This window comes from Ambystoma mexicanum, chromosome 6q, assembly GCF_040938575.1.
Source record: "Ambystoma mexicanum isolate Mex_15411 chromosome 6q, UKY_AmexF1_1, whole genome shotgun sequence".
Lineage (NCBI taxonomy): Eukaryota > Metazoa > Chordata > Amphibia > Caudata > Ambystomatidae > Ambystoma > Ambystoma mexicanum.
In genome coordinates this window covers 50,548,564-50,574,684 of record NC_090937.1, presented here as the reverse complement: position 1 = coordinate 50,574,684, position 26,121 = coordinate 50,548,564, and the positions used below count along the sequence as shown (strand labels likewise).

The 26,121-nt window shown below is 47.7% G+C and overlaps 1 protein-coding gene across 2 annotated transcripts in view; it reads right to left on the bottom strand.

Annotated features, from left to right (window-relative positions):
* Positions 1–26,121, bottom strand: part of RNF38 (ring finger protein 38) — a 1,177,976-nt gene that overhangs the window by 381,213 nt on the left and 770,642 nt on the right. For both annotated transcript variants that reach the window (XM_069630459.1, XM_069630460.1), the window contains one exon: positions 23,903–24,064. In XM_069630459.1, coding sequence (XP_069486560.1) covers positions 23,903–24,064 — 162 coding nt within the window. The remainder of the gene's footprint in view (positions 1–23,902; positions 24,065–26,121) is intronic.

Here is a 26,121-nt window from a genome sequence, read left to right as displayed (position 1 = left end):
AAGGTGGAGGCCTCGAGGTCTTCGATAGAATCGGAATTCTGCTCGAGGATATCGACAATCTCGACATCGAAGACCTGGGAATAGCCACTGGGTGCGCCGCAACCGTGACTTTCCTTGGCGTCGACGTCGAGTCGACAGACCCGTGTGTCGAAGGTCCCTTCGACAACGGCGTCGAAGACACCGACCTCGGCGTCGATGGAACCTTCGAAGAAGAATTCGAGATCTTTGCTTAACTCGAGGGTTCATGACACGCTCAAGAAGCTTCCTTCGCCGGGTGCTGCGACTCACAGCGTTTTGGACCTTTGGGTCTTTCGACCAGAGCATCGCTCTCGGCAGTCTTCGAGGGGGTCGAGGCCGCTTTCTCGAAGACGCTCATCATATTTTTTCGGAATTCCTCCCATTCAGCCCGGGAACTATGCTTCGTGGGGCAAGGGATTCTCTTAGGTGAAACAGAGGAAGAGGAGGACGAAGAATGGGATCTTCGGCGTCTCCTTTTCAAGTGCTTCGATCTCGAAGAATGATGGGACCCGCTTCGAGAACTGGAGCGCGAATGGTGACGAGGAGACGAATGTCTCGACTTCATCGAGGAAGAAGAAGCTTTAGAAGTCTTACCTTTTTCCAGCTTCCCCCTACGCTCCTTCAGGGCTTCAGCTGTCATGGACATACAGTCCTCACACTCCGAACAATGGTGTTCAGCTCCCAAACACCACAGACAGACCCTGTGAGGGTCCGTTATCGAGATCTTTTTTCCACAGTCTCGGCATTTTTTAAAGCTGGACCGAGGGGTCGTCGGTTCAGACGAGGAAGCCATCGAGTATGGATCGAATATCTCGAGGAACATGGAATAATATATCTACGAAACTGAGCAACGATATTCCGAGGCACTGAGTAAGCGCGGAAAAACGGAACTGAGCAACGGACGCTGCGCGCGGCCTTTAGAGGCAGGATGACGTAGACGTCGATACGGCGGCTGTCGAGGGACATCGACTCGGCGGATGTCGACGCGCAGCGCCCTCTAGAGAGAAAACATTTCCGAGGCCAGCAAATCTGGAAAGAGATATCTAAGATAAGGAATACGTCGGAGGACACAATCCCTTTGAAGGTATAGTTTTCTCAATGTATGTTAATCATTAAAATAAAAAGTGGTGAGAAACGCCTATCTTTTCCTATCCTAACGAGAATGTCCCTACCTAGCAAAATAAAACTATAGAAAGATTACCTAGTGTCCAAAAAGCATCTGACCCACACACTAATACACATAATAAAAATATACAAGGGACATTTAGCTGTTTTCAGTTCAACACAAATTGGCAAAGGTTCAAACTCATAAGGTTTTGAAGGTACTCCTTGTGACCAGGGTTGGGCTCCCTTCCCCTGGATCAATTCAGGAATACCTTTGTAACAGTTCAGAGTCAACAAAGTTCATTTTAGTTCAATGCAAAATGTTTTCTCCATCCACTGTGTCCTTCCACTTGGTTAAGTGTCTTCCACAAAACACTAGTTCATAAACCAAAGCAAAGTCTTTCCAGAACACCTTATTACTACCACATTTCTTCAAAGCAACCGTTTCTTTCCTGGTGTAGACGCCTGCCAGGACTAATTACAAATGGTATCTCTACATATTATCCCCACCAGAAATATTGCCGTACATATGGTTGTCTGTCTCGCCATAGGCAATATTTTTGGGGGGGGATAATTTGTGGGAGCAGTGGTTGTGGGGGTGTCCCCCGCACATTTTAAAATAATGTGGGGGTGTCCCCCACAAGGTTCATGGCGTAATATCGCCACAAAAATATGCCAATATTTTTGTATCGCAATATTTGTGCGGGGATATTAACACATCGAACCCTACAAATGGTCCCTTTTCCTGGTTCACTCTCCTGCCTGGAAGAAAACTCCTACTGCTACAGTTGATCTCTTCTTAGTGGTAATATGGGTTACAGATTGCCCCAAATTGTTGTCTCAGGAAAGGAGAATTGCACCCTTGTTGACCTTTTATCTCTTGGTTATAATGTCTGTATTATTGCAATGTGGGTTACAGGTTTCCCCAAGTTGACATCTCATAAATGGAGAATTGCGCCATTTTTGCCTTCTTACTTTTTCTTTAGGATTTCATGGCTGTTGGCAATGCGGGTTACAGGTTTCCCCAAGTTGACATCTCAAATGGAAGATTGCGCCCTTTTATATTTTGCCAATCAAGGGGCTTTCTCAGACATTCATTTAATCCTCCTTGTATCGTCCTGCTTCTTTCACTATGCTCTTTGGCTCCCTGTGACAACTGCGGGAGAGGAAAACGCTACGAAGTGCCCCGTGCCCTCCATCTCATCTGAGGCTCACTGGTTCCTGTTGACATCTTCGGCATCACCCCCAGGTGCTGCACGGCATAGCAGCTCTGTTCGGCATCTCATGGGACCTTTTTGGTTCTCTCGCCGCTGGGTCTCTCTCACTGGGAGCCTGTGCTGCTCCGCATCCAGCGACCACGGCTCTCCCAGTCTCCCTTGCAGGCACTGCCTCATCCGCTTCTTCGCCTCCCTGCACACTTGCTGCTTTCCATGCGATCCGACCCCAAGACACAGCTTTGGAGAGGGCTTGTTTCACTTGCAGCTTCAATCACTTCGGTGTCTTCCCACACTACACCTGCCTCTGCTGCTCCTTTCCTTCCACCTCTACTCCCAAGTTGTGGCTCACTTTCAGATTTAAATGGCCCGCTCGGGTGCCTCGACTTAAAACAACTAGACTGCACCTTCTCTTCAGTGGCACTTTTAATCTTCATTAACTTCTGGTCCTTCTTCCTCATCCCAGTACAACAGGCATTATGGATTTTGTAGTTCATAATGGATTTAAGTCTTTTGCGTCTACTCACTTCTGCTTGATTGTAGAACTGAATAATTCTACAGTTAGGAGAGGTCATGTGCATAGCAGTTACCTTGGTTTGCTCTACGTTACAGTATGCCATCAAGGCTTCAGGGAGAAAGGGAAATCATGAGTTAAAGGGGTCACCAATTCCCCTTGATAGGAGTCTCCTCCCATGCGAACCTCCCTCATAATATCACCCCCAGTGTCAGGATCATGTAGCGGCTGCCCTCCCCTGGCCACATGAGAGGAGGCCCTACTGGGGTTTTAGGGAGGATCTCACTAGATTAATCACAAAACCCTGTGCATTACCCCCTGCTCCTACTAAGTGAAAGGCCCAGGATGAAATTCTCACGATTCATACCCCCAATACTGAACACAATTAGCAACAATGTACTTGTAAGGATACAATATTTCGACTGAAAATGACATTGAGGCCTCACCTTCTCCTTCCTAGCAACCAAACTCTGCAACTCGATACCCAAAACCTCCCGTACAGAAAATAATGCCCTAACTTCCAGATCACACCAAAAAACCTGGCTAATCAATTTACCAGTCACAATGCCACCCTCCGGAACTGCCTAACCAATAGACCTAATAGCATCCACAGTCAATGAATCTCACCTTCAAAACTAAAGAAAGAAAGGGGCCCACCCTAACCCAACATCAAACGCACCAAGATGAACTTAAAAGCACTGGATGCTACAAAACCAAAAACAAAACTAACTACCACCAAGGTAAACAGGCAATAAGCAACCCATCTACTCCAGGTTCATACTACCAGGCATACTGGCCCACCAACTAACCAACCTCCCTCTAAATTGCACCCTGCCACTAGAACGGAATGCTACCTCTCTCTGTCCCCCGCCCACACTGACAGTAATCACAGGCCTTGTCAATACCATAGGATGTTTACCAAACTAGGGTCCTCATTCCAAGTCGGTTGGTCTGTAAAAAAGTGCCGGTATTCATGGATACTAGCACTTTATCAGACCGGACGACATAGGTTTGCAGGTGGGGCACGTGGGTTACCTCCAGCTGAAGGTAAACCAGGCACCCTACCGGCAAAAAAAAACTCCTCATTATCGTCACTGGCATTGCTGGTGCTAGTAATGATGGCAAATCGAATGGAGATTTACACTGTCACTCCCGCACCCGTAATCCGGCATACTGGGTGCCAGAAACGGTATCTACATTTGGCGGTATCATGGCGCTCTAACGACAGGATACCGGCAGCCTCAAAATGAGGCCCTATGAACAATACTCCCATTTTCAGCTCTACTACACTCCAGCAGGCAACACTGTCCTAAGCATTCTCTACACTTTGTCTTTGGGAATTAATTTTGGGATACCTTACCCTATGTCCATGAAAACACAGGCACACAAAAACTGGGTACTTACAACCTGCACCAATCAACACCTCTGGTGTTTCATCTGCCTCTCTTGCAATCCCAGTAACGCCCCCAAACACTCTTCCTTAAAAAGCCCAGCACAGCACGCGCTACAATCCAAAAGTCTTGCTGTTTGGTTACAATAATACACTTATTTTATGGAGTACTAAAATACATGCTTTTGCCACCTACACGTCTTGAGTTTACAAACTCTTTGTAAGGGTGTGTTGGCTTTTAAAAACATTTGGACTAGTAAATTGTATGAAATCGTGCATTGTGATGCTCGTTAATGGCTCCTCTTCCTACTGTGCACTGCAGCTTTTTTCTAGCTAGTCACCATCTCCACTATTGACAGAACTAGACACATTGCAGCTTTTTATTCCTCACACATGCTCCAAAGGACTCTCCTGTAGTTTTCCCTTCCCCAGCATCATCCTTTACTTCTTATATGCCCCATAGGCTTGGATGTAGGCATAGCTACTCTTGCATGCATTACTTTTCTGGGTTTGTCAGATTCACTGCGTTTTGAATGCCTTAGATTTGACTGTCCATGGTCATTTATATTTTATTGTTTGTATGATACAGCCATAATCTGGCTTTTTATACATACAAATTCATCAAAACAGATTTTCCACAAGTCAAATTTCATGCACATATAAAAATTAAATAAAAGTAAAATGCATAAATACCCAATCTACATCTACTTCATCAAAGTCTCGATGGTGCACCATACCCAAGTGACGTTCTTTAAGAAGTTCAGATAATTTCCATGCATGTAAGAACTCCATATGTTCCTACTTTCCTCAGTAGAACTCAAATATACCACACATAATATGAGTGTATAGGTTTCCTGCTCTGTATCTCAAAACACTTACATTGGAAAGGAGAAGCTGCACACTTTCTAGCTGTTGACTCTTACAAAATATACATACCCTGTAATCCCTGTAATATGGGAGCGTGTAATCTTATTACACGCTCCCATATTATATTTTCACTTGACGTTGCTGTATTTAATTTGACTCATCTCATCTAATGAGGCACAAATCCTGAAATGGGAACATAGGGTATGTAATAATAACACTTCATTTTTGTAGTTAGATTGCCTCTTTTCTCCTTTTACAATGTATTCTAAAATGTACCCTGTAAACAATGTAGGCATATCGTGTAGCCCCATTGCAGAGCGGTATATCAAAGAATTTGGGGCGGCTTTCTCTAGTGTTCTATATAGATTTAGTCTACTGTAAGGAAGTCATGGTGGTAACAGAGACAGACAAGTGATCACAGTTCAAGGATGTTTATTAAACTGTAAACGCAGGGTGAAGAAAAGCCTAACCTAAACCTAAATCTAAGATGGGAGCAAGCTTCGACCATCAAAAGAAAAATAAGGCAGTCCTTGTGGGGTCTTGTCAAAGTAAAAGGCTTATACTAAAAAAAAAAAAAACTATTGACAAATCCTTACAACTAATTACAGAAAGAGTGTGGATAGGCTTTTCAATAAAGGAAGAAGTTTTCACAAGTAATAAGTCAGGACGTGTTTGCCTTGGTCTCCCTTCCCCACATTTTTAGCATGCGATAAAGTGGATCTCCTAAGCACAGCACACACTCGAGTCTTCTCAGCACGAGCCGACGGTTCCGTTTCAGCCATCAGGTTCTTCGATGGTTAAGTCTCTTTTCAATAAAAGTCTCTTGCCTTTGAGGGCCTGATGTATTCAACAAAACAAACAAACAGAAAGTTCCTTTCCAAATGGAATTTGGGTGAATACTTTTCCACCCCTGGATCTCCCTCACTCTGGCTTGGACCCCTATGCTTCCCTCGATCGGGCTCAGGCCTTCCTTTCCCTCTGCTGGGCACAGATCCAAATGCCAAGGGGGAAAATCCACTTCCCCTGGTCTTGCAATACTCATTGAATTCATTAATCTTAATGTCCTTTTCAGTTCTTCAGGCTTTGCCCCTTTTTGTCAGCCACCCTCTGCCGAGTTCACTCTTGCCAACCTTTGCAAAACAGTACAGTACTGTGAACATCCCTAGGTCGGGTTCACTTCCGTCAACACACTGTTCATAGGGACTTCAGGCCTCGCCCCCTTTTGTTAGCATCCCTCTGCCAGGTTCACTCTTGCCAACTTTTACTAAAGAGTTCACTGTGGACATCCCCTGGTCGAGTTAACTCTTGTCAACAAACTCTATTTCGGGATTTTAGATTATGCCCCTTTTTATCGACATCCCTCCTTCGGGGTCACTCTTGCCAATCTTGTCAATCGTACCTTTCTCATTTATCTCTTGTCAAGTGGGACTCACGTCCCTTAACTTCAAAATCATCTGTCGGCCAAAGACTTTCAACTGTACAGCGGATTCTACAAGACCCCTGTATGACCACTTTGACACCCTTTTGCCCCCCCGCCCCTCCCAAGGCCTTCTGGTTATGGTAGTTTCTACCTTCGGGTAATAACCCAGAGTTTCCTGCATGAGCACACACGTAGTGCCGGACTTCTCTGTTGCTAGTTTTTCCCCCTTTTCTATCAATAGCTCTTTAAGCCTTTCACAGTTCAAATTAGCCGTTTTCTACTTTTCATTCAACACAGACTCTCTCCTTGACTAATCGGCTGTGATGAAACGCTTGTCTTTCTTTCTCTTTGGAGTCAAGGTTGGTACCACGGAGACAATCATCTCTCTCCGGCTTGGTAATCAGCAGAGTAGGGTCTCGTGTACCATTGACATCTGCTGCAACACGCGCTGGTTATTGTTCGCGGTCTTACGTTTCCTTCTGCAGAGGTTTCACAGGCCTTTGTCGGAAAGGGCAAGGTCGCTTCTCTCCTTGTCACCCTCTCGGTATGTGCCGTTCTTCTCCTCCTCTTGAACTGCTGTGCTGAGTTAGCTCTTACGTCGTGCGTCTGCCTTGCTCGTACTGTGCTCTCGTGCACCACCTTTTATCCCTGTAGGGAAAGGAAAGGGCCGTCAGGTGTGTGTAATTCTGGTCAATTGCCTGACTCTGCCTGGCCCTTGGGTTGGGCCAGGTCAGGTGAACTGCTCTGGAATTAGTCGGTTTTCTGTGGTGCAGAAAAGTGTGTGTCGGAAGAGGGGCTCGAGGGGGTAAGAGTGTTAGAGTATCTTCTTACGGGATATAGAGAGAAAGAGGTGTTGTATGGGATTATAACCCTCGTACTATAGGGGTTTGTGGTGATCTCAGAAGGGTGGTTTTTGTAGGGTTTATGAAGCAAAGGGGGATAGCCAGGATCGCAAACTGAACAGAGGGGATTGTGGGAACAGTAGTGTTTTGTCAAGGTAGATTGGGTGTTCAGGAATGAATCATCAGAGGGACCTGAAGAAGAATGATTGGGAATATCCGGGTAGAAGTCAGGATAGCAGGGATTCTGGGAGTTGTGGTGTTTGATGGGTTTACCAGATGCAGAGGGGTTGTTGGATTCTAGTAAGGGAGATTCACTGGGCGGAAGGGAGGCCTTCTTCCCCAGTATAATACTGCATGTCACCTGGAGCATTTCCCAGAGCACACCCCTGGGATCCCTTACCCAGGAGATCCTCCCCTGTTGGTCTACCCCTTAGGTTGGGATCGGAGAGGGCCAGTTCTTTGTAGGCCACCTCAATAAGGGATTCCCGGAGTCTACCTGGGAGAATACCCTCAGGTTTCTCACACTACCCAAAGTATTATGAGTTTTCATTAATGCAATGCTCAGTTCAGTGTTGAAGATATTCCACTAATAGACTACTAGGTAGCCCAGTTAAACATCTTATGCAAAAAGCCTTAATTTTCTTAGTCCCACATACCTCTGCACCATATGTTATAGCAGGCCCGATTGCAGATAGATATTTCTTAATGCTTTAACAGAATACCAAGAATGTAGTACTGCAAACTTCTTTATAGTTGTAACATGTAGTTTTGCAGAGCGCCATACATTTTCCATTTGGAGTTTCCAATTTAGGCTATGGTGTACTAAAACCCATAAATATGTATTGTGAGTCGCTGTCACAACTATTTGTTCATTAGGCCTACGTTTGGTCTGTGCTTTGTCCACAAATATCATGATTTTAGATTTATGGGTGTTCATCACCAGACTATTATTCCTTGCATATACATATTGAGTACTTTAAGTTGTCTTTGCAACCCCATGGGGGTTGTGTCTAACAAAATTAAGTGTTCAGCATATTCTAACCATTTAATCTTTACATGTCTAAGTCTAGGCGGTTTGACGATTCACAGGTTCTCGTCGCTTCTGCCCAGTGGGGATACCTTCCATGTGAGGCTAAGGAGGTGAGGCCACTACCCAACAGTCCCCCTAGGGGTGGGGGAAAGCAGGACCTCAGAGGGAGGGACTCCTCTCAAGGAGATAAGGACTCCCATTCTGTGAAGGAACTCCCTAACCCTCTTGTCCTTGCAGCAATAAAATCCTTAAAGTCTGCAGAGAGTGCAACTGAAAGTGTTACTGTCTTACTCTAACATTCCCTCCCTTCCTTGAGACTTGACACCACTGAGACGAAGAAGAATAGGAAGGATGACATATATTTTTTAAGAGTACTGGGAAGAGGTGGCCACGTGGAGGCATGAAGAGTACCTCATGGAAATAACCAAAAGACTGACTCTGCGCTGGGGTGGGCCCATCTCGGAGATACAAACAGAGGAAGGTCTGAAAGAAGAGAGAAGCCGACAAGGAGCCAGCAAACTCACTCCAGTGCTGAGGAAGTCCAGGTGGTGGCGTGTTCTCTGGGAGGTGGATCGCTCAGTCCGACAATGACACAGACCGCCAGCCCAAGACCTTTGCAGTGCTGAGAAAGCAGACCAGAAAGAAGTGACGAATGAACAGCAAACCGTGTGCGACCCCGGGAAGAACCAGATACACGTTTCCAACACAAATAAGGTAATGGGAACTGCAGGGAAACCACGATGGGGTTTGGAGAGAACAGAGTAGAAGTTGCATCGGGAGTAATCTCCTTTTTCACAGTAATTACCAAAGAGGTACAGAGAGTGGAAGTTGAATCAGGAGTAATCTTCTTAATCATAGTAGTGATACCCAGAGAACCAAAAGTCCAGAGAGTCTCGGGAGTGATCTTCCTTGCCACAGTAGTGGTATCCAAAAGTCTAAAAAGACTAGAGTACATCGGGAGGAATCTCCCTCATCGCAGTAATAAACCAAGTAACATTAAAGAAGATCCTAGGCAACAAGAGCTATCTGGAGATAATCTTCCTAACGTCATAAGACTGGGAAGAATTTCTGGAACTGTAAAGCAAGTTTTCAGAAGCCCTCGAGAAGAATTGAAGAGACCTTTGAGGACTATTGTTAAAAATATCCCAAAGCAGTCCTGAAGGCTGTGGGGGATGGGTCAGGTGAAGGGAGTCATTCTCCTGACCATACTGTCTTTGTTGAATCAGAAACTAGAGCAAAAGACTGATGGGGAAAGGAAAGACTGAGCCAGCTCACATGGGAGAATGGAGCTATTATCCCGATACTATTTTTATTTGGATGCTGAACCCTTTTGTAGACTAGTGGTAGAGGTTAGAGTAGGATTTTTAACAGAGGATGGACCAATCATTTGGACAAACATCCTGATGATGATCAAACAAATTAAATTGATATTTGTTTAGGCAGGGATAACCCTTTAGAGATAGAGAGAGGTAGGACCTTTTTCTTCATATTTAAAATAAAACTTGCAGAAACATACCACCCCTTTGTCCGTCTCCTTACTTCACCTCGTCAGAGAGGATACACTGACTCTGTGGCAAGTTCATTGGTCAAATCAGCAAGATAGAGATTGAATAGTGTTGGTGCCAGGACACATCCTTGTTTCAGGCCATTTTATGTATTGATGGTATTGGTCAAAGAGCCTTTACGATTAATTCTAACTTTCACTGAGGTATTCTCATGAAGAGTCATGATCATTCTTAAGAGACCTGCGGGTATTCCCCAATTATCCAACTTCTTACCCAGCAAGTTTCTCTTAACTGTGTCAAAAGCTGTGCTATTGATCATAAAGGCAGAGTAGACAGTTTCATTATATGTCCACCAACACTGTTCTACAATTGAAATCAGTAGTAAAATGTTGTCCAACGTAGAAGAACCCCTTCCAATACCGCTCTGGTTGAACGGAAGTATGTTATTTCCCTTCAGCCATTCTGTAAATTCGTTCAGCAAACCTCTGCTGAAAATCTTAAGAGGCTGCATCCAACATGCCCAATATTGTATAGCTCAGCGTTAAGTTCTCTAGGTCCATGCTTATACACAAGTATAATAATGGTTTTTCACCAGCTATCTGGTATTTCACAGGATCCATCGGGACCCAGTGCTCAAGAGGGTTTGGTCTCTAAAATAACCTTTTAGTTCTTTCTTTTTAAAACATGTGTTTATTGAATGTTCTATTTCACTTATAACAAAAACAAAACAAAGGGAAAGAGATACAGTGCATCCTTCACTTTGCAATTACACATATTCCTATTCCCCTCCCACCCCCCTTATGTCTCAACACAAAATTATTCAACCAATTCACGCGTGATCGGTCAATACAACAACCAGCAGATGGACCCCTTATCTGGTTGTATAATTTGCAGTCCATACGTCTTAGTTACTTACCTGTAACTGTATTTCTCCAGTGATTTAAATAATATAAAAATGTTTAAATATATACATTATTTCCATAGAAATAGGAGTGTAAATAGCCCATTATGGTCTATGAGCCATCCACTTGTGTAGTCCCTCCACCTCACTTTGGTCCTTTATGGCCCTAACCAATGAGATGGCAGGGTTTAAGCTCCACCCCAGTCAGCCATCTTCAGATTTTGAACCGTAGAAACTACTGAGCATAGGTGCAACCTCTAGGGGAGGCGGGTGGGTGCATGTGAATCTATGAAAGATACCAATGTTGGAGAAATACAGTTACAGGTAAGTAACTAAGACTTGGATCATTCATAGATTCAGATGCTTGAATAGAATACCAAGCAGTTAAAACTTGCCCACATCATATATGGGATACATTACTCACCGTAATCGTATTTCTGATGCTTGTATCTGCTTAGATTCACATGCTGTGCATAGGCCGACATCTAGTGGAAGCTGCGGAGTATTACAGTTTGTTTTTCGAAAGTCGAAAATGGGTTGACCTTTAGTACGTCCAGAGAAAGCAATGAACAATCTGTTGGAGGAGCGAAACTCCTTAGTTATATAAAACTTTAGGACTCTCGCCACATCTAAAGAATGCAGAGATCTTTCTGCATCAGATGTGTGATTCTGGAAGAAAGTAGAGAGGACAATGCGCTCCATGAGAGTCATCTCAGACAAAACTTTGGGAAGGAATTTTGGATGGGTGCTCAGAATGACTCAGTCTTTGTGGAACAAGGTGAAAGGAGGTTCTGATGATAAAGCTTGCAACTCACTGATCCTCCTGGCAGATGTGATGGCCATCAAGAAAGCTGTTTTCCACAATAAGAATTTCATGTCTTATCTATGAATAGGCTCGTAAGGTGGTTCCATTAGAGCCGGCAGTACTGTGTTTAGGCTCCAGGATTGTACCGATGTTGGGGTAGGAGGGTAAGTACACATCAGCCCTTTTAGGAAGATCTTAACAGCTGGTAGAGTGAGCAATGACGGTTTATCCGGGTTCGTTGTATAAGCCGCTATGGCCGATAGATGAACCTTGATAGAGGATATAGATAAACCTGCTTTGGCCAAGTACAGTAAGTATGGTAGCACTTGCTCGACCGATGCTGTGAGTGGGTTCACCGAAGAGGTTTCGCACCACTTGGAGAAACGAGTCAATTTTTGGGTATAGGTGATTCGAGTTGAAGGAGCACTAGCTGCCTTGATAATATCCCAGCAAACTGCATGGAGATCTAGGTTAATTAATTTTCAGTGCTCAGGAAGCAGGCCTTGAGAGATGGGCTTGCTGGGTCATGGTGGAGGACCTTGCAGTTCTGCTGCGTCAAAAGCTCCCGATGAGCTTTGAGGTGAATCGGGGGCCAACGGGAGAGGTGTTGTAGAGTTGAGTACCAGATCTGCCGGGCCCAATCCAGAGCTATCAGGATCATTGATCACTGTTCTTTCAGTCTGCATAGCACTCTCGATATGAGAGGGACGGGGGAAAGGCATAAAGGAATTTCCCTGTCCAATCCACCGAGAACGCATCTCCTACTGAATGATGATCTGGGTATCTGGAGGCAAATTTGTGGCATTTCTTGTTGGCTTTGGTGGCAAACAGGTCGATCTGCGGATGACCTCATTTGGAAAATATTTGTTGGACTTCCTTCTAGTCTAGTTCACACTCGTGAGAAGTCGTGAACTCTCTGCTTAGTTCGTCCGCTAGGACGTTGTCCACTCCCGGGAGATGTTCCTCTTTGATTTGTACTCTGTGTTGCAGTGCCCATGCCCATAGGAGTTGAGCTTATTGTGACAAGATTTCTGACTTGGTGCCTCCTTGTTTGTTTGTGTAATGAATGGAGGTCGTAATGTCTGTCTGGAGGGTCACCACTTGGCGGCTAATAACGGAAGGAAGGCTTTCAGCGCCCACCGTATTGCACTGAGTTCTAAAACATTGATGTGTAGTTGAGATTCCTGAGCGGACCATGTGCCCTTGGTTTGAAGGTCCTCTAGATGTGCCCACCAGCCGCACAGAGAAGCATCTGTCCTGAGGAAAAGGGTAGATGTTGGTGCCTGAAAGGCCATTCCCTGTGAAAGGTTTTGAGGTGAGTTCCACCATCGAAGTGCTTTGAGTAATGTCTTCGGTAGCTGGACTGTATCATCCCATGAGCCGAGTGCCGGTTTCCACTGGTGGTCCAGGGCCTCCTGGATTGGTCTCATGTGAATCCTGCAATTTGGTATGAGGAATATACATGAGGACATCATGCCCAGGAAAGATTTGTAAGAGCGTATCATGGTTGCCGCTCTGTTTAGGAACCATGAGGTCAAGTGGAGAATAGCGTTTATTCTGTCCGCCGAGGGTCTTGCCCTGGGGATGCAGGTGTCTTGGTCAACACCCAGGAAGAGAACTGTTTTGCTGGGCACTGGGCAGGATTTCTTTTCGTTGATGGAAAAACCTAACCCTTTTAAGAGTTTTATTGTTCTCGAAACTGCCAAGTGTGCAAGCTTGTATGAGCTTGCCCTTATCAACCAGTTGTCCAAATATGGGAAGACTTCTGTTCCTGTCCTTCTGAGTTTTGCCACTACCGGTGCAAGACACTTGGTTAAAAACTCTTGGAGCTGACTTTAGGCTGAACGGGAGAACACAGAATTGGAAGTGTAACTCCCCTATTGCGAACCTGAGGAACTGTCTGTGGGCAGGATGAATGGGAATGTGGAAGTAGGCGTCTTCCAAATCTAGAGGAGCCAGGAAGTCGTGCTGGTTTAGCCAAGGTAAGACACTTTGCATGTATATCGTCTTGAATTTGATGCGCTTGATGAACTTGTTGAGCGCTCTTAGATCCAGTATAGGTCTCCACTGACCATTTTTCTTCTTGATCAGGAAGAAACAGGAGTAAAAACCTCTTCCCTTCTGTTGGTCTTGGACTGGTTTGATAGCTGCTTTTGGGAGCAGTGTTTGAATCTCGGACATTACATGTCTTAAAAGATGTACCTTGCGAGGTGTGGGAGCAAGGAATGGAGGTTGATCTAGAAATTCTATAGTGTGACCCTTTCGGATCACCTGCAACACCCACTTGTCCGGTGTTATGGACTGCCAACGATGGAGAAATCTGCTTACTCTTCCCCCCACCGGGGTGTGACGTTGAGGGGAAAGACATGATCTGTCAATTCTGCTTGCCCTGGGTCTTGCCCTGGGAAGAGCCATGCCTTCCTCTCTGGGAGTACCTGCTAGAGGTTTGGTGGTATCTGTTGTCCTGGTAGGTGTTACCCTGCATTTTTTGACCATAGGAGGGACATTTGAAGCCCCTGAATTTGGAGAATGAGCCTCGACAGGAACGAAAAGAACTGCAGTCTTTGCCCTTATCTTTGAGGGAACTGATGGCTCGAGCTGTGTCTGTCTTTATTCCTTTGAGGTGGTCATCAATCTTTTTACCAAATAAGTGTTGCCCATTGAAGGGCAGGTCCAATATTTGAGCTTGGACCTCCAGCCTGAAATTTGTAGCTTTCATCCAGGCCTGTCTCCTCAGTACCGCTCTGTGAGCCTTTTGCCTGAAACCTGATTCTGCCACGTCCACTGCTGCGTCAATCATATGATCTGAGGTAGCTTCTCAGTCTGCTATGATTGATCTGGCTTCTTCCTGGAGATCCGCTGGTAAATGTCAGATTAGTTTAGACATACACAACCATAGCTTGTGGTCAAAACGCACTGTCATGGCTAGTGCATTACCTGCTCTGATGGTGAGAGAGGCCGATGAGGATACCTTCCTGCCAAAGGCCTCTAACGTATGTCCTTCCTTGTCAGGAGGTACTGATAAGGGCGATCCATGATTGGCCAACTTTTTTTTTTTTTTTTTAATCGCTGCCACCGTGATGACAGAATCTGGCTTGGTGTGTCCCCTTAGACAAAGTAGCACTGTGTCAGGGGCTTTGCATTTCTTTTCCGGTCTTGAAACCAGAACGGGAGTAGATAAAGGCGTAGCCAATATCTTTGACCCAGATTCCCACATGGTATCAAGAAGAGGAATGGTTGCGACTGTCCTTCTGCGTTTTTCCCTGTGCTCATAAAGCACTGACATTTTTTTCTTCGGATGTGACTTGAAGCTTGAACAAGTCTGCAGCTTTGCCAATAATGGTATGGAAAGATACGAAATCGTCTGGTGGTGAAGAATCTCTTCGGGATTTTTATACTATTTAATCATCCCATTTGCTATGAGTGTCAGGCTCATGAGTAATCTCCCCTTCCTCAGGGTCAGAAAAGTCTCTGAAAGGATTCTCTTGCCAGTCTGAGACCGATGCGGTTGAAAGCACAATTGTAGGGTCTCGAACAGGTGACCTTGGCGATAATCTAGGAGATGAGACCCTTGTCGGTGAAGCACTGACCGTTCTGCTCCTGGATCTGCGAGGAGGCTCAGGTGAATGTGCCCTTTTAAGTGGCCTGCTCCTGGAAGGAGACTCTAGGTGAGCTATGCCGAGGTGAGATGCTCTGAGGAGGCGTTACCTCTTTTTTTATGGATGACATTCTTTTCCGCTTGACGTCTGTTGAATTCTTCAATGAACCTTTGCATCAACTATGAGATCTGGATTGTAAGGATCTGCAGGTTGCTCCACAGTTGATTGCCAGGGAGGACTATGTTCCTTGGGGGTGAGGCAAGGTTGCCCGCCAACAAATTCTGTGTCTGAAACTCCTCCTGAAGAATGATGTCTGGGAGTTCCATCATCTCTCCCAAAGGAGAAAGTTGTGCTATCGGTTCATGAGTCACTGATAAAAGGAGCACTGTTTTTTCATTGGATGGTGTAACAGTGGCGTCTGCGGCGGTGGTTTGGACAAAAGAATTGACTGTCGTCGACGGCGCCATTATGGGCTTTGTCGACTGTGGTTTCGTGGACAAAGATGATTTAGTCGACGGTGGCTTCGTGGACGATGACTTAGTCGACGGATGAGTGTGTTTATCTGTTGACGGGATGTTCGTGGAGGAGTGATGGGACTCCGTCGGAGAATGTTTTGTGGAAGCGGATTTCGATGACGAGGATTTGGTTTGAAGTGTCTTCGACACTGCGGGTTTCGCCGACGGCTTGGTCGTCGATGGGCATCTATTACTATGACCGCTTGTAGATGGCTTATCCGTTGACGATTGCCCCCTGGGTTTTTTGAAAACGCCTCCTTACCTTTGGAGCTGGATTTTTCTTCAGGATGCTATTTTTAGTGATCCCCAGATTTCAAAGGGGGTATTTCAACCTTCTTTTAACTTTTGTGAGAAGGTGAGACACTCCTTTCCACTGAAGAGGCCCTTCTCTTAGAGGTTTGTGTCTCAGATGGTTTAGAAGAACATACAGGAGCTGTCTTGGCAGATTCTTCGTCAGAAGATAGACCTTCTAAATGGAGGAGAAGTCTTCTGTGTCTATCCTGCAGGCTCTTGTTGGAAAGTCCTGCAAATGTCACATTTATTTTTATCATGAGGATACAAACAGTAGATGCATTGCTCATGAGGATCCTTCATGTAGACCAGTTTCTTCATGCACTTTGAGCAGTCCCTCAATAGGGAAGGCTTCTTGGCAGTTGGATGTTCAGCCATGTTCTGGAGAGGATTTCACTTGACGATTTTTTGATGAAATAAAGTGTTTTCTGGGCCCAGAAACACAGAGCAGAAAGCTCTTGAACAGGATATCTCAAAAAGATATAATTTGTGTAAAACAAATATACCTAACAGGAAAAAGTATATGAAAAGCTCAGAGAACTGGAGGATTTCCTCTGTCTGTTAGACTGCAGTGAAAAATCTGAAGATGGCTGACTGGGGTGGAGCTTAAATCCTTCTCTAGCATGGGGTCTGGCATGGATTCACATGCTCAAGAATAAAGAATACATAGCAGTACACACATGCAAAACCACCAGAGGTGGCAAGGCTCAACATTAAGCATTTCGACAACTCAACATTAAGCATCTCTTACCTCCTCACAAGGCTCACCTTCAAGCGAACAGGTTGCGCAACACTGCTTGACCGACTCTGGACTCCTCACTGGAATCCCGGTCGACACAGTAGAATTTTGTGAAGGTGTGCCTCGACCTCCACATAGCAGCCCTGCAGATGTCCAGCAGGGGCACACCAAACAGGAACGCCGTAGTTGCAGCGATCGCTCTGGTCGAATGGGCTCTCGGACAGAGAGGCAACGGTCGGTTTTCCAACCGGTGATCGTGCGTGATGCAGCTGGAGAGCCACCTGAAAAAAAGGAAGCCTTGGAGAGGGCCTTTCCTTGGTTCACAGGGCCAAAGTCCACAAACAGCTGTGATCTTTTCCGAAAACTCTTTGTGCGGTCCACGTAACACTTCAGTGCTCTAGCCACATCCAGTACTCTCAACCAGCGACGAAGGCGACGGGAAGAAAACAGGTAACACCCAGGGCTCGTTGAGATGGAAGTCCGACGGCACCTTGGGCATGAAAGAGTGTTGCGTCCTCAGCACGACCCTCGTTGCGTGGAAAGTCAAGTACAGAGGCTTTCAGGAGAGGGCCTGGATCTCTCCCACTCGTCGTGCGGAGGTGATGGCCACCAGGAATGCCATCTTCCGCGATAGGAATTTCAGAGGTGCCGAAAGCAGAGGCTCGAACGGAGGACCCATGAGCCTAGTCAGCACCACACTGAGCTCCCACGCCGGGGCCTTCACTGGCGGGAGCGAGCGGAAAAGTCCCGTCATGAACTCCTTAACCAGGCGATGCCACCAGAGCGACGATCAATCCAGAGTTCTGGTGCAGCGGTAGATGGCCAGAGATGGCCGCCAGATGGATCTTGATAGAAGCGTGTGCCAGCCCCGCCTTGGCCAGCGACAGCAGGTATGGCAGCACTTGAGGGGCCGTAATCCGTAGAGGGTTTATCTTCTGTGCACAGCACCAGACGGTGCATGTCTTCCATTTATGTGTGTAGCACTTAAGAGTCGAAGAAGCCCTGGCCTTGGCAAGCACCTGCTTGCAGTCCGCCGGGATCTCGTATCCTCCAAACTCTAGCGTTGCAGGAGCCAGGCCTGCAGGTTCAGCGACCCCGGGTCGTGGTGCAGAATCGCGCCTCCTTCCCTGGCGAGAAGATCTGCGTCTGTTGGAAGCTTAACTGGAAGTGACGCTGACATGTCCAGAAGGTCCGGGTACCAAATCTGCCTTGGCCACGCCGGTGAGACGAGGATCATCCTGCACCGGGACCGAGTTGACTGATGAGTCGCAGAAGCAACGGCAACAGTGGGAACGCATAGAGAAACAGGCCGTCCCAGGGGAATGAGAACACACCCCCACTGCTCCCTGGCTGGGGAAACCTGCTGGTGAACCTCCGGCACTTGGTGTTTGTCGCCGTTGCAAATCAATCGATCTGGGGATTGGTCCACCTGACCCTGTCAAAGCTCCCACTCGTGGCAAGAGCACAGTTCCCTGCTGGGCGAGTCGGCGACAGTGTTCTTCACTCCTGCTAGATGGAAGGGTACCAGGAGATCATCTGGGCGACGGCCCAGTGCCATAGGTCCTGCGCTTCCTTGGAGAGAGCTGGGGATCTGGTGCCCCCCTGCTTCCAAATGTAGAACATCGTGGTGGTGTTGTCGGTGAAGACCCGCACCACCTTGCCTTTGAGGGACAGAAGGAATGACTTGAGGGCCCAAAACACGGCTCGGAGCTCCAGAACGTTAATGTGTAACATTCTCTCCTCTTGGAGCCACAGGCCTCTTGCGGGGAGATCTCCAGGGAGGGGTCAGTCGCCCCCTTCTCCTGATGCGCTGGGGTTTGGAAGGCCGTGCCTGCCTCGAGGTGCACGCGGACACCCCACCACCGAATGGCTCGACGGAATGTCTCATTGAGGGCGATCTTGTCTTCGAAGCTTCCCGACGCTTGCATCCAACAGGCGTCGAGGGACTCCTGCAACCTGCACAGGCAAACGAGGTAGATCCATTGACGGCATCGTGCCAAGCAGGGACTTGATGGACCTCATCCTGGCAACCTTCATGGTCAACAGCCGTTGTACCTTGCCCAGGATGGCTTTTATCCTGTCCTAGGCGCACCACCGTGTTGAGTCTGGCTCCCAAGAACTGAGCGTCCTGTGAGGGCTCTAAGCAGGACTTTGCATAGTTTATCGAGAACCCCAGTTCCGTGAGCAAGCGGACGGTTCTCGCTGTGTGTTTGATGGCAAGTTCCTTTGACTCCGCTCGGATGAGCCAATCGTCCAGATAGGGGTAGACGTGGATCCCCTGCAGGCACAGCCGGGCGGCCAGGCACTTGGTGAAGACCCTTGGGGCCGACTTCAAACCAAAGGGAAGGGCCTTGAATGGGTAGTGCCGCCCTTGGACCATGAAGCGCAGAAACTTTCGATGCCCCTTGTGAATGGGGATGTGGAAACAGGCATCCTCCAAGTCCAGCGACGACAGGAAGTCGACTTCCTCCAGATGTCCCAGCACATGCTGAAGGGTGACCATCCGGAACTTCTGGGATTTTATGTATTTGTTGAGGCGGCGAAGATCTAGAATGGGACGCCAGTCTTCTTTCGGACGAGGAAGTACCGCGAGTATACTCCGGAGCCCCAGAGCCTCTTTGGGACGAGTTCTATTGCGTCCTTTTTTAGCATTGCTCGCACCTCCAGCAGAAGCTGAAGAATGTGGTTTTCTTTCCTGGCCACAGGTGGGAAACGGGGACACTTCTTATGGAAGCCCAGAGTGTGTCAGTGGGCCAGGGCATCCAGCACCCAACGGTCGATGGAGATGGACTTCCACCCGCCGACGAGGTTCGCCAGCCGGCCTCGCACCAGGGTGCTCGGGTGGGGGCCCAACGTCACGGCCGGTTCAGTCCTGCTTCGCCGAGGCATTAGCACCTTGGGCCCCTTGGCGACGACGACAGCGATGTCCTCCGGCCTTGCTGTGGTCTCTGTAGGCTTCCTGGGACGAAGAATGGGCTGCTTGACGGTATTAAGAAGAGCTGCCACTGAATCCTTTGGAGGCACCCTGTGACTTGCCTCCGGAGGACCGAAAGGACGGCCGTCATTGATGGAGCGTGCCCAAGGCACGGGCTGTCTCGGTGTCCGCCTTGATGGCCTGCAGTGACTCATCCACTGCCTTGCCGAACAGGTTGTCCCCGTCAAAGGGCATGTCCAGTACCCTCATCTGTACATCTTGATGGAAGTCGGTGGCTCTGAGCCAACCACGCCGGAGAAGGCAACCGCTGTTGCCCATCTGGCGGAAGTCGGTGTCGGGATGTCCGTGGCCACTGTGATGGTGTGGTCCGAAGCCACCTCGCCTTCTTGCAAGATTTCAAGGGTCTATGCCCTCTTGTCGTCTGGGAGGAAGTCCAGAAGGGGGGCGATTATTTTAAACCACAGCTCACTATCATAGCATGCCACGAGAGCGTTGGCCGTCTTAACGGTCGTCGCCGCCGATGAGATGACCCGACGTCCCATGACATCCAGCTTCTTCCCCTCGCCGTCTGGTGGGGAAGTGGAAGTCTATGCCGTCGCCCCTGTCGATTTCTTCTTGGCCGCCGCAGAGACCACAGAGTCCGGGGACGGCTGTGCTCTCAGGCACATAGGTGCAGAGTCCGGAACCCGGTACTTTTTCTCGTACCGGTCTCTTTGCTGGGGCCGAGGATGGGTTCTTCAGGAAGGACAGCCCTCCGTCCCAGATGTCATCCAACAGCGGGACCGAGAGCACGGTCTTCCTCTTGGCCTCTCGTCGCTGATAAAGGAATCCCTCCTTCTGCTCTTCAGATTTTTTCAGCTACGGCCTGAAGCCCTAGCGATCATGGCGTGAAATGAGACAGTTTTGTCGGGAGGTGAAGCCCGGGGTGGCGGCGATGGGAGATCTGTTCCGTTGATGCCGTCGCCGTCCGTCCCCCGTCGTCGCCGTCTCTGTCTCGTCCCTCGGCGGAGGGGATGCAGGTGAAGTATGGCAGGGTGGGTGGACTCTCCTCCGCTTGGATGGAGGGCTTTCCGACGGTCCAGGTGCCGCTGGATCGCCTGCAGGAGGCAGGGGCATCTTTGTCCTTATTTCAGAGCACAGGGTGTGCAGGACTAATAAGATGTCCTCCGACCTGTCTGTTGGTGGTGGCAGTGGTTGCGAAGGGAGCGTCGGCAACGGCGTGTTGTCCTCCGGTTCCCAGTCAACCTGCCATTCCTCGTCGGCTCCCTCATCGCTCTCCACCTCCGCCTCGTTGGGGTCCTTCCTGTAGGCCCTGACCTCGACAAACATTTTGTCAAGAACTGACTTCTTGAGGCCCGAGAGTTCATCCTCGGAGGAGATATCCGAGTCCCGTAGGACTATCATGCCCCCCCACACCCTTCTTCTCGGCCCAGGGCTTCACGGGGGTCTTTTCGATGGGCAAGAAAGACCATTCCCTCCGGGTGGGCAGGGAAACTCTTGGCTTGGGGGAGGTCTCCACTGGGGCCGCATTAGCAGTTTTCGCCAGGGACACTACCACTCCCTCAATCGAAGCCTTAACCTGGTGAATCTGGGCCTTCACGACCTTAGGCGCGTCTGAGGCCTTCACCGTGGGGAGAAGGTCAATGCCTGGCTCCCCCTTGGCTTTCTCCGTCAGAGCCGACCGGGTCTTCTCCAGATGCTTACCCGGGTTGTCCGACTTCCTTTTCATTGAGCCGGAGCGTTGGCTCATGGTTGACGCGTCGGCGATGCTGCGCCCGGCCTGGCAGTCGCAGAGCCCATACCAACGGCGCTCCCAGTGCATGCGGACTCTCGGTGCTTTGCCTTATGTTGGGCCCCCGTCGCCGCTGCGCCCCCAAAGCTCTTAGAAGACCGCTCAGATTTTCTCTTGGGAGAAGTACGTTGCCGGGGCTCGCCTGGCGCCGGGTTCTTCGTCTCCAGCCAGTCAGCGAGTCGCTTGTGACGGTCTTTCATGGTACGGGAAGACATGTCCTTGCAGAACGCACAGGCCTCCTCCACGTGCGATTTGTCCGAGTGCAGGCAGTAGATGCCCCGGGAGTGCCCATCCTCCTTGAAGACATTCTGTATTCCACATCCTGGGCAGATCCTAAACAGAGGAGTCGAGTCTCCTTTGTCTTCGGCCATGTCCTCGAGGGGTAGGCCTCTAAGATCTTCTGGAATCCTCCAATAAGTGAAATTCGACGAAAATTCGCCCTTGAGGGGCGTAGAGATTTCCGAAACAGGTCTTCGTTGATCGGAAGATGAATCGGTGGACCTTGAGGCTCAATTTGATCGAAAAAATAAGTAAACTCTTTGAAAAAACGCAATACGCAGTAAAAGCTCGAGAGCTAAGCACAAGAACGTGCAGTAAAAATCAGAAGATGGCTGCCAGAGGAGGGGCTTAGGTAGAGGGCAGTCTGACCCAGAGATCAGTGATTGTTTATTAGGTGAAAGACAGTTCAGAAACTAAATTGTAACGGATTTCTTTCTTTACCGAGGATTCCCAGCCCGACGACGGGGAATATTCATGAGCATGTGAATCCATGCCAGACCCCATGCTGGAGAACATTCAAGCATCTGAATCTATGAAAGATCCAATGCTGGAGAAATATCTCTTTTTCCCCGTTCTACCCACACAAATCAATGACTTTAAACAGGAGCTCCATTCAGCAGAGTGTCATTCTTATTCCCATTGAAAATATCACAAAATGTTCGTTTATGATTGGCATTAAAGTCATCCATTAACACTTGCCATCTCTCAACCGGTCTTAATTTCATGAGTGACTTCAGCCACTTTCTATAGATGGCTCTCCTAAACCGTATCTCATCAATCTGAGAATGCAATGACAGTTCACGTTTTAATATTGTTCTTAGATCAAGACTCAGAACTTTCAGCTTCTGCCACAACTATGTCAGACCCTTGTCAAGCATATAACCTTCCTGAGGCTTTCTTGTTGTGCAGCTTCTTCTCACAACAGCATACCACTCGGTTAATCACAGATTCGTATTCTCTTATATATGGACTAGGGTTGTCTTTCCCTATACCCGTGGTCTAGAAAAGCAATCTCCACTCCTACACCGTTCACCTTGCAGCATCATTTGTGTCTCGTCGGCCGACGTCATTCCCAGTGAATGACCTCATAGGCCCATGGCAGTTTTCTTGACTCATGCCTGCTGAGATCTAGAACCAAAATCTCATATAGTGTCAAGTATGGCCTGCTCATCGATAGAGTTAATCTGCCCGTGTTGGCCACCCACCGGACCATCCAATTTGTTGAGTTTGGGGTACTCCGGGAGAGCCCGAGCACCTGGGCAGTGGGAGGGCTCTGGGCAATTCTTGACACTAATGGCTCGAACTTTCCATCCAGGCACGCTGTCATTCCCATGCACAGCTATTTGTTCCAGACCTTCCTGATTCTACACTGCCCACTTGAGGACAATGATAACTTCCGTCCTGCCCAGACAGTCACCGCCCAATCACCTTTCTGATACATCCAGCTATTTCCCCAGAGGGTCTGTGTTGGCTGACCTCAGTACCTGTTCGATATCAGAATCCAAAGTCTGGCACCTGCCTCCTCCACCTTCACACCCCAGGTCACATTTGACAAGTCCGGATCTTGAGGAAGAGATTAACTATCATGTCATTACGAGCCATTTATCTGGTTCCCCAGCCAAGAATTGTTGAGCGCTCTTCTGGAGGTGTTGTGCCATGAAGCAAAAGGAGAATGCAGGCCCCTCTACAATCCGAGATTTGACCACCTTCAGCTGTTTTGCAAATGTGAAGCTCAAAAGAGAGATGCTGTCACAGAATCTCTTGTTCCTCCAGCATGGAGATGCCTAGTTTCTCATCTGGATGTAACTCCCTCTCCACAAGTCCTTTTGTTTATGGCAAATTACATCCTTCTGTTTTTTTCTCCAAGGTTACGTCTTATGTTGAATATTTTATTCGCCATTAAGAAATGCATGCACACCCATACCTGGAAGACTCATTTTTATTAGTCAGTTGGGCACTGCTTGAGCTTTTTTCCCCCTTGTTGCATTGTTATGGTGCATAAAGTGCTCCGGTCCCCTGCCCTCTACTGCATAGATCCCATTACCAATGGGGTTACGGGACCTAGACCTTACTAGTAAGTATACAAAAAAAAGTGATTGATTCACAGCAACATAAGGTTAAAACGACAAAGGCAATACTTACAACACCAAAAGAGACTTCCTGGTGCAAAGGGTCATGTGTGAGAAATTGAAGAGGGGCTGAAGGAGGAAAAGCTGTAGGATGTGCCGAAGTAGGGAAGGTAAAGCTTCCAACAGGAAGGTGTTCTCCCAATAATTCCACTTCGTTCTCTATCCTTTGCAGGGGCTAAAATACAAATCAGAAAACCATATAATGCAATCTATGGTGCGCTAATTGCAATAAGTTAATTACATTTATGCACACATTTTCAGTATTTGTATATTTTATACATTGACATACTTCAAATATTTCCACCTCTTTGGCTCGGAAAACCGGAAACTCTAAAAACATTTTGAAGTAAAAAAAACAAGACCATGGCAAAACACGTTTTTCCAAGGAATATGTGTATGCATACATGCAAGAGTCCATACACTGCCAGCCAGCGTACCATTAGATCCAATTCTGGAGAAGGGTTTCTTACCTGTAACTCCATTTCTCCAGCGTTGGCATCTTTCATAGATTCACATGTGCCCTCTAGCCTTCCCCTCCAGGCAAACACCCTTTATATGTCTTATTCCTCCAACAAGAGTGATTAAAATCTGAGAGTAAGCTGGTGGGGTGGCGCTATGCACTCAACGTCCAATTGGTAGGGACCAAAAGCACCCACAACGATGTGGGTATGACATTCAAGGTGTCAAAGGGTTTTCCATAGGAAAGGTATTAAAATATAAGTAACTGGGGATTCCCAGCCTGACAACGGGGAATATGCACAGCATGTGAATCTATGAAACATACCAGTGCTGGGGAAATGGAGTTACAGGTAAGAAACTACTCCCTTCTCATGGGGTAGAACCAGAGGCTTTAGAAAACGCTAGGCTCTTTGCTGGTCCTCAGCGTGACCACTCTGACCCTGCTCCTCTCTGTAATTCTCACTTGCACTTTCCTTGGAACCTTTTATCTCCAGGTGTTTATTGAGCATACTTGCATTGTCTTTTATTCTTTGCACTTTGGTTTGCACACTTGCACTGTTCTTCTTCACTCTATACTCCTTCTGTGCCTCTTTCATCTTCCTGCTTTAGCGTTCTTCTTCTGCATTGGCTCTTTCATAGATTCTTATGCTGTGAATAGATTTTTTAGCAGTATACATGAAAGGAGGAGAAAAACAGGCCAACAGAGATCAGAACCCCTGAATTGTATGCTCGTGAAAGAGGTATACATATGTAACAATAAGCTCGGAAGCTGCAGGGCTTACCTTACTGCCGCAGCTCTTCTGGAATGGGCCATGGCTGTAGTCTGCAGTGGCCTTTTGGCCTTTGCGTGGCAGAAGGATATAGTAGAGGATATCCACCTTTTGATACCCTGCTTCGTGATAGCTTTCCATTTGAGAGTCTGAAAGTGATAAAGTCGGTCTTGCTGCTTTGAAGGTTTCGGTCCGGTCCAGGTAATATTTCAACACCCTTATGACGTCCAAAGAGTGCAATGCTCTCTCCAGTGGGGTGCTGGCGTTTTGGAAGAAGGTAGGCAACGTGATAGTTGCATTTTTGCAGAACTCAGACAGCACTTTGGGATAAAGTGGGGATTGGTGGAGAGGATCACTTTGTCCCTTGCAAACCTGAGGTATGGAGGTTCTACCACTAAGGCTTGTAGCTCTGAGACCCGCTTGGAGAACGTAATAGCGACCAGGAAAGCCAACTTACAAGTCACAAACCTAATGTGTGCTGAAGAGAGAGGCTCAAAGTGGGGCTTCAAGAGGCTGGCTAGGACCAGGTTTAGGCTCCATACTGGTGGTATCTTTTTCTTTGGGGGGAAAAGAGTGAAAAGGGCCCTTAAGAAAATGTTTGAGTAGTCTGTCGCAGTAGAGGGGTGGTCTCCCTCTTTTCCTGGTGAATCTGGAAATTGCTGCCTAGTGCACTTTTATGGAGGCGATAGCAAGACGTCCCTCTGCTTGCTTAAGCAGGTATGGGAGGACCTGTTGTGGTTGTATATCCAGCGGTCGCAGGTTGGACTGTTATGAACACTATGTGCAAAACCTTTTCCACTTTTGGTTGTACAAGCTGTTAGTGTTAGTTAGCTGCCACCAGTATGCCTTGACACTCCAGCGGTATGTCTAGGTGGCCAAATTCGGAGTGATCAGGAGCCACGCTGTCAGCTTGAGGGAGCGTGGGTCGTGATGCAGGATTACTCCATTGTTCTGCGACAGGAGATCGGTCTGGGCTCGCAGGTGTATTGGGTTGTCTGCCAAT